The 12,500-nt window shown below is 39.0% G+C and overlaps 2 protein-coding genes across 2 annotated transcripts; both read left to right on the top strand.

The window, feature by feature from the left end:
* The first annotated feature begins 682 nt into the window (after positions 1-682).
* Positions 683-1,622, top strand: LOC106749536 (pro-resilin-like). The gene is made up of 3 exons (XM_014629088.1): positions 683-694; positions 1,149-1,268; positions 1,380-1,622. Exons 1-3 carry the CDS (start codon positions 683-685, stop codon positions 1,620-1,622), a joined length of 375 nt encoding a protein of 124 aa, XP_014484574.1.
* Positions 1,623-2,428: 806 nt separating this feature from the next.
* On the top strand, positions 2,429-5,704 carry LOC106749532 (activator of 90 kDa heat shock protein ATPase homolog 1). The gene is made up of 9 exons (XM_014629081.1): positions 2,429-2,682; positions 2,904-3,039; positions 3,168-3,247; positions 3,326-3,519; positions 4,282-4,402; positions 4,522-4,604; positions 4,678-4,815; positions 4,908-5,143; positions 5,236-5,704. The coding sequence occupies exons 2-9, from the start codon at positions 2,960-2,962 to the stop codon at positions 5,318-5,320; spliced, it is 1,017 nt and encodes a 338-aa protein (XP_014484567.1). The 5' UTR covers positions 2,429-2,682; positions 2,904-2,959; the 3' UTR covers positions 5,321-5,704.
* Positions 5,705-12,500: the final 6,796 nt, after the last annotated feature.

Raw genomic sequence — 12,500 nt, 5'->3', positions numbered from 1 at the left:
ATCATTTGTTACGTTATCAACCAAATATCCATCATGATATCTTGCGACACTTCTCAATGTTTAAGTCTTGTCGCATCTCCGTCTAGAGAATGAACGACGTGGCGCAATCGAGAAAGAACTATTAATACAACTCGTCGTTACCCGTTGGGTAAGGCTCGTGCGCAAATTACACATCGATTTAGCGAAAGCAGTGATGAATCGGTGTTCAGATATTACCAAACACGAAGAATCCGGCAGTTAATGAATTTAACTAATCGCCGAAAACTTTTCTCCGTGATCGAAGCTAATGTCCGAAGTTATTCTGAAATAATGTATGTTAATTTTCCGACGGCACAACTGTATCGCGTCGCAATATAACAGTTTAGATTCTTTCGGGGACTGCAATAATTCGCTCACCCCCGCAATCGTTTCTAATGATCAAATCTTTTAATTAGTCTGACGTAATTGCGACTTCGATGGAACAATGGCGTTACATGGAATCAGGAACTGCTGGGATTACGAACGAATGATTAAGGCCGCGCCAGAAATCTGCGGTTTTATTATTATCCATAATTACAGGGATGCGATCGCCGTTTCCATCTCCATGCCGTCGTGATCGGAATGTCGCTATATAAAACCGATGCGATGCGGATGAACCGTTTCAGTTTTGCGAACGCTCGTCGAATTTCATCGAACTGTGCTAATGATCCGCAAGGTTGGTTGGTACATCCCAAGAACGCGACTTGCAAGAGAACTTTTCTTGTTTAAAGATCCCTCAAGTCTCGCTGAACATTTTACACAGAACGGCAAACAAAAATAGATCGCACGGGATAACTTTGCATCATTTATTGCCATTTAAAAACAGCTCTTTCAACTTTTCTTGCGACCATGCACAGGCATTCTTTTCTGTCCTATAATATAATTTTTACATAATAACAAAATAAGCATACAAAAATATATCAATACATAAATATGTTTCTAGTCAATAGCTATGTCGTTAATAAGACTGTTAAATTGCATGCACGATACAATGAACTTGGATATTTGATAACTAAACGAATTTCAAAATATCGTTTTATTCTGGTACAAAGTTGCCAGGTCTAATCCTTCCTACTTGATTCTTTCGCGTGTCAAACGTGTGTAAGTTACCGCGTTCTTCTTTCGAACAGGCGATACTATTAGTCTTGGTAGAGGTCTTGGTAGGGGTTCGAAACGAACCGCAGGGTCCAGCCTACCTTCCGCCTAGCTCTCGACCAGCAGGAGGTGGTCATCCGGATGAATGGGCCGGTGTAAGTACATGCATTCTCGAAGGGAGTGTTGTCACATATTTTCTCACGAGTCGCTGTGAAATTGTATTCAATCATGCTTGACAAAATCGATATATTTATGTACTTCGGCAGGATCCGGCAAATTATGAATTCTCGTACGAGGTCCAAGACACGGCGGCGGGTCTGGACTTTGGTCATCGTGAGATGAGAAAAGATATGGAAGCCACCGGGACCTATCACGTGTTGCTGCCCGATGGTAGAACCCAAATCGTCGATTACGTAGCTGACGAAGCCGGATATCGGCCTATGGTACGATACGAGGGAACCGCAACTTATCCAGGAGGACCTTCGCAAGATGAGGGTTACAGATATTGAAGTCTCGAGCAACATTTTTTCGCTTAGACGCCTCTTTAAGTTTAGATCATTTAGAGTTTAGATGGATTTGGATTAGGTAACTTTAAGAATGCCTTTTTGGAATTCTTAGATACAAATGATGATCATCGTTGGCGAATGTTGAGAATCATCGAGAGGACAATTATCGCGAGATATCCGTTAAATAGCGATGTTTGCGATTTGAGTAATTCCTGATTTATAAGTCAAAAACGGCGTAGAATAAAGCAGTAATAATCACGAAACTGTAATTTCATTTGTAATATGTAATAAATAATTTAAAAACGAAACTTTCGTTTTCTACGTTGTATACAGTAACTTATAAAGTGTTCTGTTTACTTGCGACTGCAATACTCTTATTTTTAGGTTTTATTCCATATTCATTGAGCGAAATTTCGATTTAAATAGGTATGTTTTCCATAAAAATGAATTCAAGGAACATATACGTACTATTGTGTTCTACACGTGCGTAAGACTACAGTACTGACGTGCGTAAAGATTACAGTCTTCTCTGTCTAATACCTCATACAGTCTATCTTTGTCTCGGCGAGAATACATTCGCCTGTGATAATCGCGCTGTTTATCGATCAAAATATACCTATAACTTGGACGATTAATTGATAATCAACATTAACTATTGGCTAATCAATTTTATTTAATTAATTAAATAATATTTCTTAATTAGATGATAAATAAATTACTATTTTGTAGTTCATAACCCTTCCGGCCAGAATCTATCTTCGAGTGCGCCATCTCGCGATTTATCCTATTCAATGACTGAAGTTTCCAGAATGCTCTCTCCAGCTCGCACGTTGAATTATATCTAGCTAGTCTCGAGATTTTGGAGTAATCCGGTGGATCAGTATTAATCGGTGAAAGTGTTGACAAGACTTTCTGTTGTCGTTACGTGATAAATCTGTGCTCGAAGCATTGTATTAGAAAAGAATCGAGACACATTCGGAATATATCTCGGACGATTGTCACTAACAAGCGGTACAACCGACGTTAAACTGCGAGAACGCTTTCCTAACCATAGTTACTTCATGTAAGTAATTCGTGCATGTAAAAGATCTTGATGAATTTGTCTCAACTCAAACACCCGTCGATCTAATAATGCATATATTCTTGCCAATTTTTCCTCATTTGTAGACTATTTTATATCTGTCAGTTCTATGGATATAAGTTTAATTTTAGAAGGTCACTGCTCCTTTTGTCACTCTCGTGAAATCGCGGTAACATGAGTTTAAAATATGTATTAAATTTTAGCGCATCCAACCAGGAGTCCTTCTTTATTGTGTTTCTTTCGGAAAATACCTAGAAGAATGGCAAAATGGGGTGAAGGTGATCCTCGCTGGATTGTAGAAGAGAGACCTGATGCTACCAATGTTAATAATTGGCACTGGTATGTTGAGCTAATGTCGAAATTAGGCATTTAATTAAATTCTGTGTCAACTATTGACTAGAAACATATTTATGTATTGATATATTTTTGTATGCTTATTTTGTTATTATGTAAAAATTATATTATAGGACAGAAAAGAATGCCTGTGCATGGTCGCAAGAAAAGTTGAAAGAGCTGTTTTTAAATGCAAAGATTGAAGGAGACGGAGGTTAGTATAATAAAACTTATCTTGATCAGAATATATAATAATATTCTTTGTAATATTATATATATATTCAATTTGCAGTAACATGTGAAATAACAGAAATGGAGAAATGTGAAGGTGAAGCGGTAGCAAATAATAGGAAAGGAAAACTTATTTTCTTTTATGAATGGAATATCATCCTTAAATGGATATTAGATGAAAAATCGGGTAACAACATTGAGGGTAAAATTAATATTCCTAATTTGTCTGAAGAAAATGATATCAATGAAGTAGATGTAAGTATTAATTATTCTCTCTTTCTGTCTTTCCCTTTTTTCTCTCTCATTTTCCTCTTTAATTAAATATATAATTACCTCTCTAAAAAGAGGATGTCACAGTTGACTACACATTGATTTTTATTCGCTTCGATGAGATGAATTTACATCGGAAATAAATCATACAGGTAAGACGTTCAATGTGTTTTAATAAGAAAGATATGAATGTTTAAAATTCTAAGCATTCCATACGGTAACTTATAAGCCATAAGAGAAAGCGCAAGATCAACAATGTCAATATTGTAGTTAGTAAGATGTTAATTCTCAAGTGGTAGTCATAGTATCAATCCTACCCTACTTAAATTTTATTCATATTTGTATTTTCATTTACATATTTAATTACTTTTTAACAGTCAGGTAACTTGACAGTACAAAAACATATATATTTTATTATATCTAAACAAAATAAATCACAAAAGTAAACGTAATAGACAAAAATAAACAAATTCAAAAAAATTACACATAAAATATAATTATAATGATAAAGAAAAATTAATTTCAGAAAGAAACATATTTATTAATTTGAATCAAGTATGTTTTCTGTGTGAAATACGATAATTCACTCTCACATTCATATCTTTCTTAAGGCACATTGCATAAGACGCTCCTGCTCTTATTTGCGATATAGATTCATTTCACTAAAGTGGATCAAAATTGGTAAGTCAGTCGTAATCTCTCCTAGTGAGTAAATATTTAATCATATGTACATTTTATAATTTACAGATCGAAATTACTTTGAAAGATAGTACAGATGAAGGAGAAAGAGTAAAACACTTCTTGCATACAAAGGGAAAGTATGTACTAAGAGAAAAATTGAAAAAATACGTGTCTTCCTTGAAGGAAGGTAAAATATTAATTTTCTGAAACACATAATATATATATATATATTTTTTTTTTGGGAGGTTTTTTTTTTAAATATAATGTAAAGCATTTATACAATTTGTATCTCTTTTTTCCATTTAGAATTTACGAAAGGAATGATACTTCCTAAGAAAGATAATGTAAAAGAAAATATCTCTAATATAACATCTGGTTTCAATGTCAAAGTAAGTACAATATGTTTATGATAACAAGACAGAATGCGATTAATGTTGTGTACAACTTTTCTTTTCTTTCAAGATGCAAATGAATACTGCAGCAACACCGACGAACAATCATAAAACAGTAGGCTGTAAAATCTCCACCACTACCATTAAACAACAACAAAAATTTCAATGCAGGGCAGAAGAGTTCTTCAAAGTCTTTTCCACTGTTGAGGTAATAATTTAATCGAGTTATCTCGTAGTGGACATTTTTAATGGCTCGGTGAATAGCTGAACTGGAGAATAGCAAGTCTTTAATTATCATAGATGGTGCAAGCTTTCACGAAAGGCCTGGTGAAGCTCGAGCTGAAGAAAAGCGGTCAGTTCGAGCTTTTCGGCGGCAATATTCATGGTGAGTTCGTTGAGATTACACCGACAAAAATTATACAAAAATGGCGTTGCAAACAGTGGCCATCCGGACATTATAGCGAAGTAACGATCGATATTTGCGAGAAAAACGACCACACCGAAGTCAATTTAACACAGACCGGTGTTCCTCTTAGGTAAGAAGTATAACTTTTCTTTTTGCTATAATCTATCGCGTTATTTTGTTGTTGAATATTATCGCCACGGTATGATACGGAACGATTTGCAGTGAAGAGACCTCTACGAAGGAAAATTGGGACAGGTATTACTGGGACGCCATAAAACGGACCTTCGGCTTCGGATACTTTATGTGATCTAAATTCGCTGTCAAATGGATATTTATTTATTGCTAAGTAGAACAATCGCGCGAGGATTATGCGCAATCGCCTTGTACACTCACGCGAGCGCTTGACTACTGCTGGAAACCGAATCAACGTGGTGTAAAGGAACATGCCCGTTATGCACCAATTATTCAGTTCTTCGTATATTTGGTACCGCCTCGTGTAAGACGTCTAATATCGCAATTGTGCGATAACGCATTACAAGTGACTTGTATGTCTATTACTAGATGTATGTGTCCAATAAATTACAAGATAGCGGAAATAACCTAACCAATTCTACCGCGGTTGTCAATGCGCAACAATTATATATTGTAGAAATAATTAACTACGTAACAAATAAACAGGTGTTTCGGTCAATGAATGACTCTCTTCAATGGTCGTATAAATGTCAACATTTAAAAATGACGTTAATTACATAAAAGCAAAGTTGTCATTCGTTAAGGTTTCCTTCGAACGTGACGTCTAAAAACTCTAACGCCTTCTGTCATATAGTTGATTGTTTCCTATAATATGTGATAGTTGCACACTCATAACTGCTGTAAGTTTCTAATTCGCTATTCCTATCTGAACTCGTCTTCAGAAAAATTATACTTGATGTTTGCAATTCTTTTCTAATTTGTTATTTCTGTAAACGACCGACATGTCGGACCTGCGAATCATAATTAATACTTTATTAAATGATCATCAAAATAATCACAGTTGCGCGTTTTCTGTAAACACCACGTGTGCAAATGTTTCCTCACATCATCTACGTACAGACACGACAGGTCGATAATGTGATAGATCATCTTATAAAAAGAACCGACAGCATTTTACACAATATACGACAGCAATAATATCGTCGTTTTCTGTGCGCTCAAACGTCTTCGACCAAATATTATTGTCGGATTTGAATTATTAAGATTCGCGATCATCGCGCCGCCGGTGCTCGGCCGATGATCCGAAAGCGCGGGCGATTCGTGCCGAGTTGAAATGGTCGCGCGCGCCAGGATACGCCTAAGAGCCGCGCCTGCCACGCACCGGACTCTTTCATTCCCCTTTGCACAGGGGCACAGGACCAATGTCCTCGGATGCTAGGCGAGAGCGGTATGAATGGGCAGATCCAGTCCAGAGCGTCAAGTGCGCGCGCCTTCGAAAATCAAAATCAATGTAGTCGGCTGCCGCCGCGCGCTCGTTCGGCCTGCTCGCGGATTGCCCACGCCCTTAGTGCGCCTCGTAGTCCCAGCGCGGACGTTGCCAGTGCAGTGCCGTTTATCGTTCCCTTCTCTCTCTCTCTCTCTCTCTATTTCTCCATATGTTCTTTGTCTCTCTTACTCTACCGTCACGCAGCACACAAGCGTTGGGACACGTACGTACACGCGCTCGGGTACAATCATCCATCCCCTCCCTCTCGTATCTTTCCCCCACTACATTTCTAATCCTGTCTCTCTCTCTCTCTCTCTATCTCGTTCCTCCATATTTCTCTCAGCCCCCTCCGAACATCTCTTCGTCCCTTTCTTTTTCATTCTTCCGCTCTCTCTCTCTCTCTCTCTCTCTCTTTCCATTTCGGTTCCCTTCTGACGACCTCTCTCCGTCGCTCACATCCCTCGAACAAGTCAGTCGGGCAAAGTCGTACGAGAGCGGGCTTAAATTACCTCCCTCGTCTGAGAGAGAGAGAGAGAGAGAGAGAGGCGCTCTCTGCTCACCACCACCACCATCATCTCCATCTCCAGTCTTTACTCTGATCCCGCGCCAGCATCATCGGCGAGCTCGCGATTTACGCGTGGCGAGCATCCCTCCGTGTTTAACGCGGCTCCCGTACGCGCGCGCTCTTCTCTCCCTCTTTCTCATTCTCACCCTCCGATTTCTCCCACAGCCCGTACACCGGAGCCTATATCTCTCTTTCCCTCCCTTTCATCTCGCCACCCCTATCTAAATTCCTTTCTCTCTCACTCTCTTCACTCGGGAGCACGCTCAGCCGCGTGTACGTCTGTGTCCCGCCCCGAGCGTCGGGCCGCGTTAACCATGCGTGTACCCATTTACGCGGCTGTCAGTCGTTCGGCGACAGTCTAACGGGGTCCACGTCGTCGCGATTTCTGCTCTGACGGATCGTCGTCGGTCGCGCGACACGCACAGAGGAAAGGCAACCCTTGACGACGAGAAGCAGGCAGCGGACGCCGTGATCGCGACATCATGACCGCGCGCCCGAGCCGGTATTCGCACGAACCTCACCATCGGTGATACGGGGGTACGCCGCGCGCGCACCGACTACACACGACAGACATGTGAGTGCAAGAGTGCCTTCTCTCACCCCCGCTGCCACCCCCGTAGTCCGCCCTTCACACCCCCGAGCGATCGTCTGCTCGCTCCTCCGGGCGAGACGCGCGGCGGAAAAGCGGAGCTCTCGACTCCTCGCAGCGCGCGAGGATCGTCCACCGTTAGAATCGCGCCGCAACGAGGGGTGGTCGCTCGCTCCCGCGCGATACGCGTTACCGAGAGGGAAGATCGGTTCGGCTCGCCTCATCTCGCCTCGCCTCGTTCGTGGACGAGGCCAGGCGCACACGTACGCCGTCGTCGCCACCGCCGCCGCCGCCTCGTGCCAGGAACACCGCCGAGAGGATGCGTGACGCACTCGACACGGGCGAGTATTGTTCGGGGGTGTAGAAGGTTTTCTCTTTCCCTTTCTTTCTCTTCGTCGCGGCTGCCACGCGACGCGATTATCGGCAGCAACGGTAGCTCGAGACTTTCCGGAGCCGAGCAGAGATCGTGTCGTCTCGCGTTGGGCGGGTACGGGCGAGAGCACGCTGCCGGACGAGAGCCACCCTACTTTTCCGGGTGGTTTACTTTCTCGACGACTACTACCTGGCTAGTCGTGTCTCGCTCGGCTCGTACACACAGGCGAGCTTTCGCGGGCCCGTTTAGCGATCGTAACGGCGAGGCCGTGTCGGGTGAATTCATTCGTGGGGCGAGTTCGCCGCGGGGTCGAGCGTGGTGTGCGTGTAGTCGGAATAAGTCTCGGGGAGGTACATATATATATTTATATATAACACAGTGCGTGTCCGACAAGTTATCCCCGAGCAGTGTTTTCTTGTTTTTTTTTCCAAGAGGCGCTTTCCGAGCGACCCTTAGGTGTGCCACGAGATTCTCACCGAAAGGTGGACCTTTCGGCAAACTTCGGCCGCTCCACTGAGAGAGAGAGCGGCCTTTAATATTTCAAATTCTCTAACGATGTCGATACAAGCGCGAATACGGTCAGCATCTTGAGCTTGTCACACGGAAGTGTTTCGAAGCGGAGAGGAAACCACCGTCACAGAGTGAGATCTTGGCATGCCGATCGTCGTGAACGGCTACTTGCATGATGACAACGCTGAAGCTTCCGTGAGTTTCTTAGAACGCGCGCGCACACACACATTCGCGGTATATTTATGAGTTTTCGAACGTAGAGCACGTCGAAATCAATAGATCGTGGTGCTATCGGACGCAACTCGGAATTGGATCGCGTGACGCGTGCATTACGATCAGCCGCGCCGTCTACTTAAACGCACTCGATTAATTTCGACTCGCGCGAGCTCCGCCGAAGCTGAAACTTTTCGTCGACATATCCGTTTGCAATAACCGTATACCTAATTCGTGCCGACGTCTCGCAGGGAAGACAACGCGATCTCTCCTCTGTTACACAACTCAATCTGTTACACAATCGTCGATACACACGCGTATCGCAGCTCGCGGAACACGCCAACTGCAAGTCAGTTGTTTATTCTATAAGAGCGCACGCGAGATTTTCCGCGCTATTGACGAGGGGCATGTACGTGAGAATTTTTCAGCATGCGGAGGGACTCGAGAATAACCGGCAAAGGAGAGTGGAGGATATCGTTTTTCATTAAAACAACGTGCTCCCGAGCCGCTATTTTTCTGCAAGCATTCGCGTACGCACACGTGTGTGTGTGTGCATGCACGCGTGGTGCGTACGTGTGCTTAAATGTGCACATATGTACACCGAGTGTACGGGGAGGGGCATTTATGTACACACATCGCGAATCACTCGGCGCGCGTATAAAATAATAGATAATCGCCGATTCCTGACCGGGAATACTTAAGTTCTGGCACTTTGGCTGTCGCGTCGCACTTAAACGAATGGTGCCTATATTTCTCCGAGAGTTATGGCACTCGCGTATGGGCGACGACTTTATTTCCACTTGATCCGTATTCGCCCTTCATATACCCGCGATATGAATCGAACGAAAAATAAGACGTTCAATCGTGTGTCATCTGAGGCTGAACCGAGCAGATACATATGTGACATGTATGCTGTCGCTAATTGGCAAACCGTTAATAGCGTATCGATACTCACGTTGTCGTTCAGTATCGAATGCCATAAGCGAATCGATTATACAGCGACGTGCTTTATTAGATCCGGTTGCGCTCGCGTTCACAAGCTGATTGTGCGATATGCGACTCATCGTTCTCGACTCCTCTCCTGTCGTTCTTTCGTCAACTGGAGAATGTGAAAAGATGTATCGTACCGTTGGCACGATATCAAGCGGGAAAGAGTATATTTCCTAAATATTGCAGAAAAAAAATTAGATCGCTAAATATAAGCATGTAAGCCGGACGTAGACACAAATCGTTTCAGGTATTACGTACAGATATCAAAATGTTACTTCTGGATCAACGATAATGGAAAATCATTAAAATATTGCTAAGAACCGTATAAAAATTATATAAAAGTATTCAAATTCATGTAATAATAAATATTTTTAACCTACCTTCATATTTTACTCCACACAAGAGAGATAATAACGATTTTAGATCATTCAAATTTGGGTGATCAGAAAAAAACATGCAGAAAATACATAAAGTTTACGAAAATATAGATTTCAATAAAATATAAATTTTTCCAAAACGGATCTTAATTTTCGGACCAAGTTGAAACAAGAAATGTTTCCTCAAATCAAAATACTACGAAAATCAGTGTATACTTACTCTTATCTTCTTATGTTTATAACAAAAAATCCCACATGTGTCGTAAAATAATATACAAGAGTCTAGGAATTATGAAAGTATTTAATAGTTGAATTAAAAGCTGTAAACAGAATTCTTGTAATGCAACTAAAAGAATTTAATTCAATTTTCAAAACATTGTTTTTTAATTACAAAGGAATTTAAGATTATAGGAAATGTATGTTTGATCGTCAAATAAATAATACTGTATATACATAGATATAATAAAAGAATTGATGAATTAAAACACTGGCGTGCAAGAAATAATTCATGAATATTTATTAAAATGAACAAACAAGTTACTGAGCGCGCCATCTGTGAATAGAAAGCAGAAGAACTCATAACAGCTGTAGTGTAAAATAATTGTGACAGTTGTTCAGTTACGTTTTTTTGTGATTTCTGCGTTTGTTTGATACAAGTATCTATTTCATGTATGAAATTTATTATATATTATTATTTTCCTTCCGTAATATTGCTATGTATTATTACTGTTTGTTTTTGATAATTTAATGTAATGATAAATCTACTGTAATGAGGACATATTAAATTATCATTTTCAAAATTTTTATTGCAATATCTAATGTTAACATTTTTACCAATAAAACTAATTTTAAACATAAAACAATTTAGCAAAACTTTAGCAGTAGTTCATAACTATAAAACGAAAGTACTAATAAATCAATATATATCAATATATATATATATATATATATATATAAATTTATTTGATACATCAGATTATCCTAAAGATCATGATATGACAAAAAATTATAAGTATCTAAAAAGCTTGTGCGCGCTTCTCAATTATATTTTGCTAAAAATAAAAAAAAATAATAAGAAAATTAAAAAATGAATTAAATATGATACAGCAATATATAAGATTAAGATCTAAAATATGTTCTTATAAAATAACAGATAATTCGGTAACTAAGGAATTTAAAAAAATTAAAAAACTTGTATTAAAGAGAAATAGAAATTTTGAAGATTATAAAAACGGTTTATTATATTCAAAAGAATATTTTTATAAACAAAAAGTAATTGTTTTTAAATTTAGGAAATTCTTTATTAAATGTTTTCAAATTTGTAAATATACATCTTCGGATATCTTAGTCCGAAGGCTGATTACTTTCCATTTAATTTATATTTATATATATTATTCATTTATTCTAATAATTTTTCAAAAAATTATTTATCAACTTATTTGCTTTTGTTTCTAAATATTTATAGCTTTCACCTTTATAAATTAATTTTTCATAAATTAATTTTCTGTTTTCCTATTTAAAAAACTATATATTAATACATTAGTTGTAGCTGTATAATTTTATTTTGTTTTCTTAATTTTTAAGAAAAATTTCATGATTGACTAATTTATATTTTTTTATGATGTATATGCAACTTCTCTTTCTTTCAGATAATGGACCAAGTCCTAGACTATTAATAATGATTAATAATGAAAGGCAATAAGCACTGTGTTATGAACAATGTAAGCTGAATAGTGTTCTCCATTGGCATACACGATCATTTTGTATTGTTAGTTACTAATTGATAGTTTGCTGTTTACAGGAACCAACTGCAAAGAAACTATGCATTAGCATTAAATCGACATTTGAAACTGTTACGTGATCAGATAGCTTTGTAGATAAAACACTTCTTGTAGAAAAACATTTGTCTGAAGATGACGATGGTGTAGTAATGATAATGACGCATCGTCGTTTTGGAAAACCTATATATATGTATGGTGCAACTTTTTCTCTTGGAGTTTCAAGATGATGAAGTATCTAGTTGTTTCAAAGACTTGTCTAAATATTTGCACAAGTTCTTTGAGAGAAAAGTTTTTGTCTTAATAGTTGAGTTGAGTTAGTTGAGTTTGATTCAATTACATGATAGTTGAGTTTGATTCAATTACATGAAAAGCACTATATGCAGTCCAAGAAAAAGAACTACAGACTATTGTTGATTTAAACATTAATATAATTGGGAACGTTCTGAACGATAACGATAATAACGTAACTGATAGATTAATTACTGGAATCTTGGACTTGTTTGGCACAAGAATTTCTAGCTTATTAGGTAATGTAAGCACGATGCAAGTTTGGAAACAAGAGTCCATGCATGAGATATTATGATTTCCATAAAATTCCATGAAGTTGAGAAGTTGTTTGAAACCTGGTCT

The sequence above is a fragment of the Dinoponera quadriceps genome, unplaced genomic scaffold (assembly GCF_001313825.1).
Source record: "Dinoponera quadriceps isolate SergipeBrazil2010 unplaced genomic scaffold, ASM131382v1 scaffold3324, whole genome shotgun sequence".
Taxonomy (NCBI): Eukaryota; Metazoa; Arthropoda; class Insecta; order Hymenoptera; family Formicidae; genus Dinoponera; species Dinoponera quadriceps.
The sequence above is the reverse complement of the archived record's forward strand: the minus strand, read 5'-3'. Positions and strand labels throughout refer to the sequence as shown.

Excerpts from the sequence above, each read along its gene's own strand:
- LOC106749536 (XM_014629088.1), top strand. Across the intron at positions 1,269-1,379 it reads ATCCGGATGAATGGGCCGGT|GATCCGGCAAATTATGAATT; the intron begins GTAAGTACATGC and ends GTACTTCGGCAG.
- LOC106749532 (XM_014629081.1), top strand. The coding sequence starts at position 2,960 with ATGGCAAAATGGGGTGAAGGTGATCCTCGCTGGATTGTAGAAGAGAGA. Across the intron at positions 3,248-3,325 it reads AAAGATTGAAGGAGACGGAG|TAACATGTGAAATAACAGAA; the intron begins GTTAGTATAATA and ends TTCAATTTGCAG. Across the intron at positions 4,605-4,677 it reads CATCTGGTTTCAATGTCAAA|ATGCAAATGAATACTGCAGC; the intron begins GTAAGTACAATA and ends TTTTCTTTCAAG.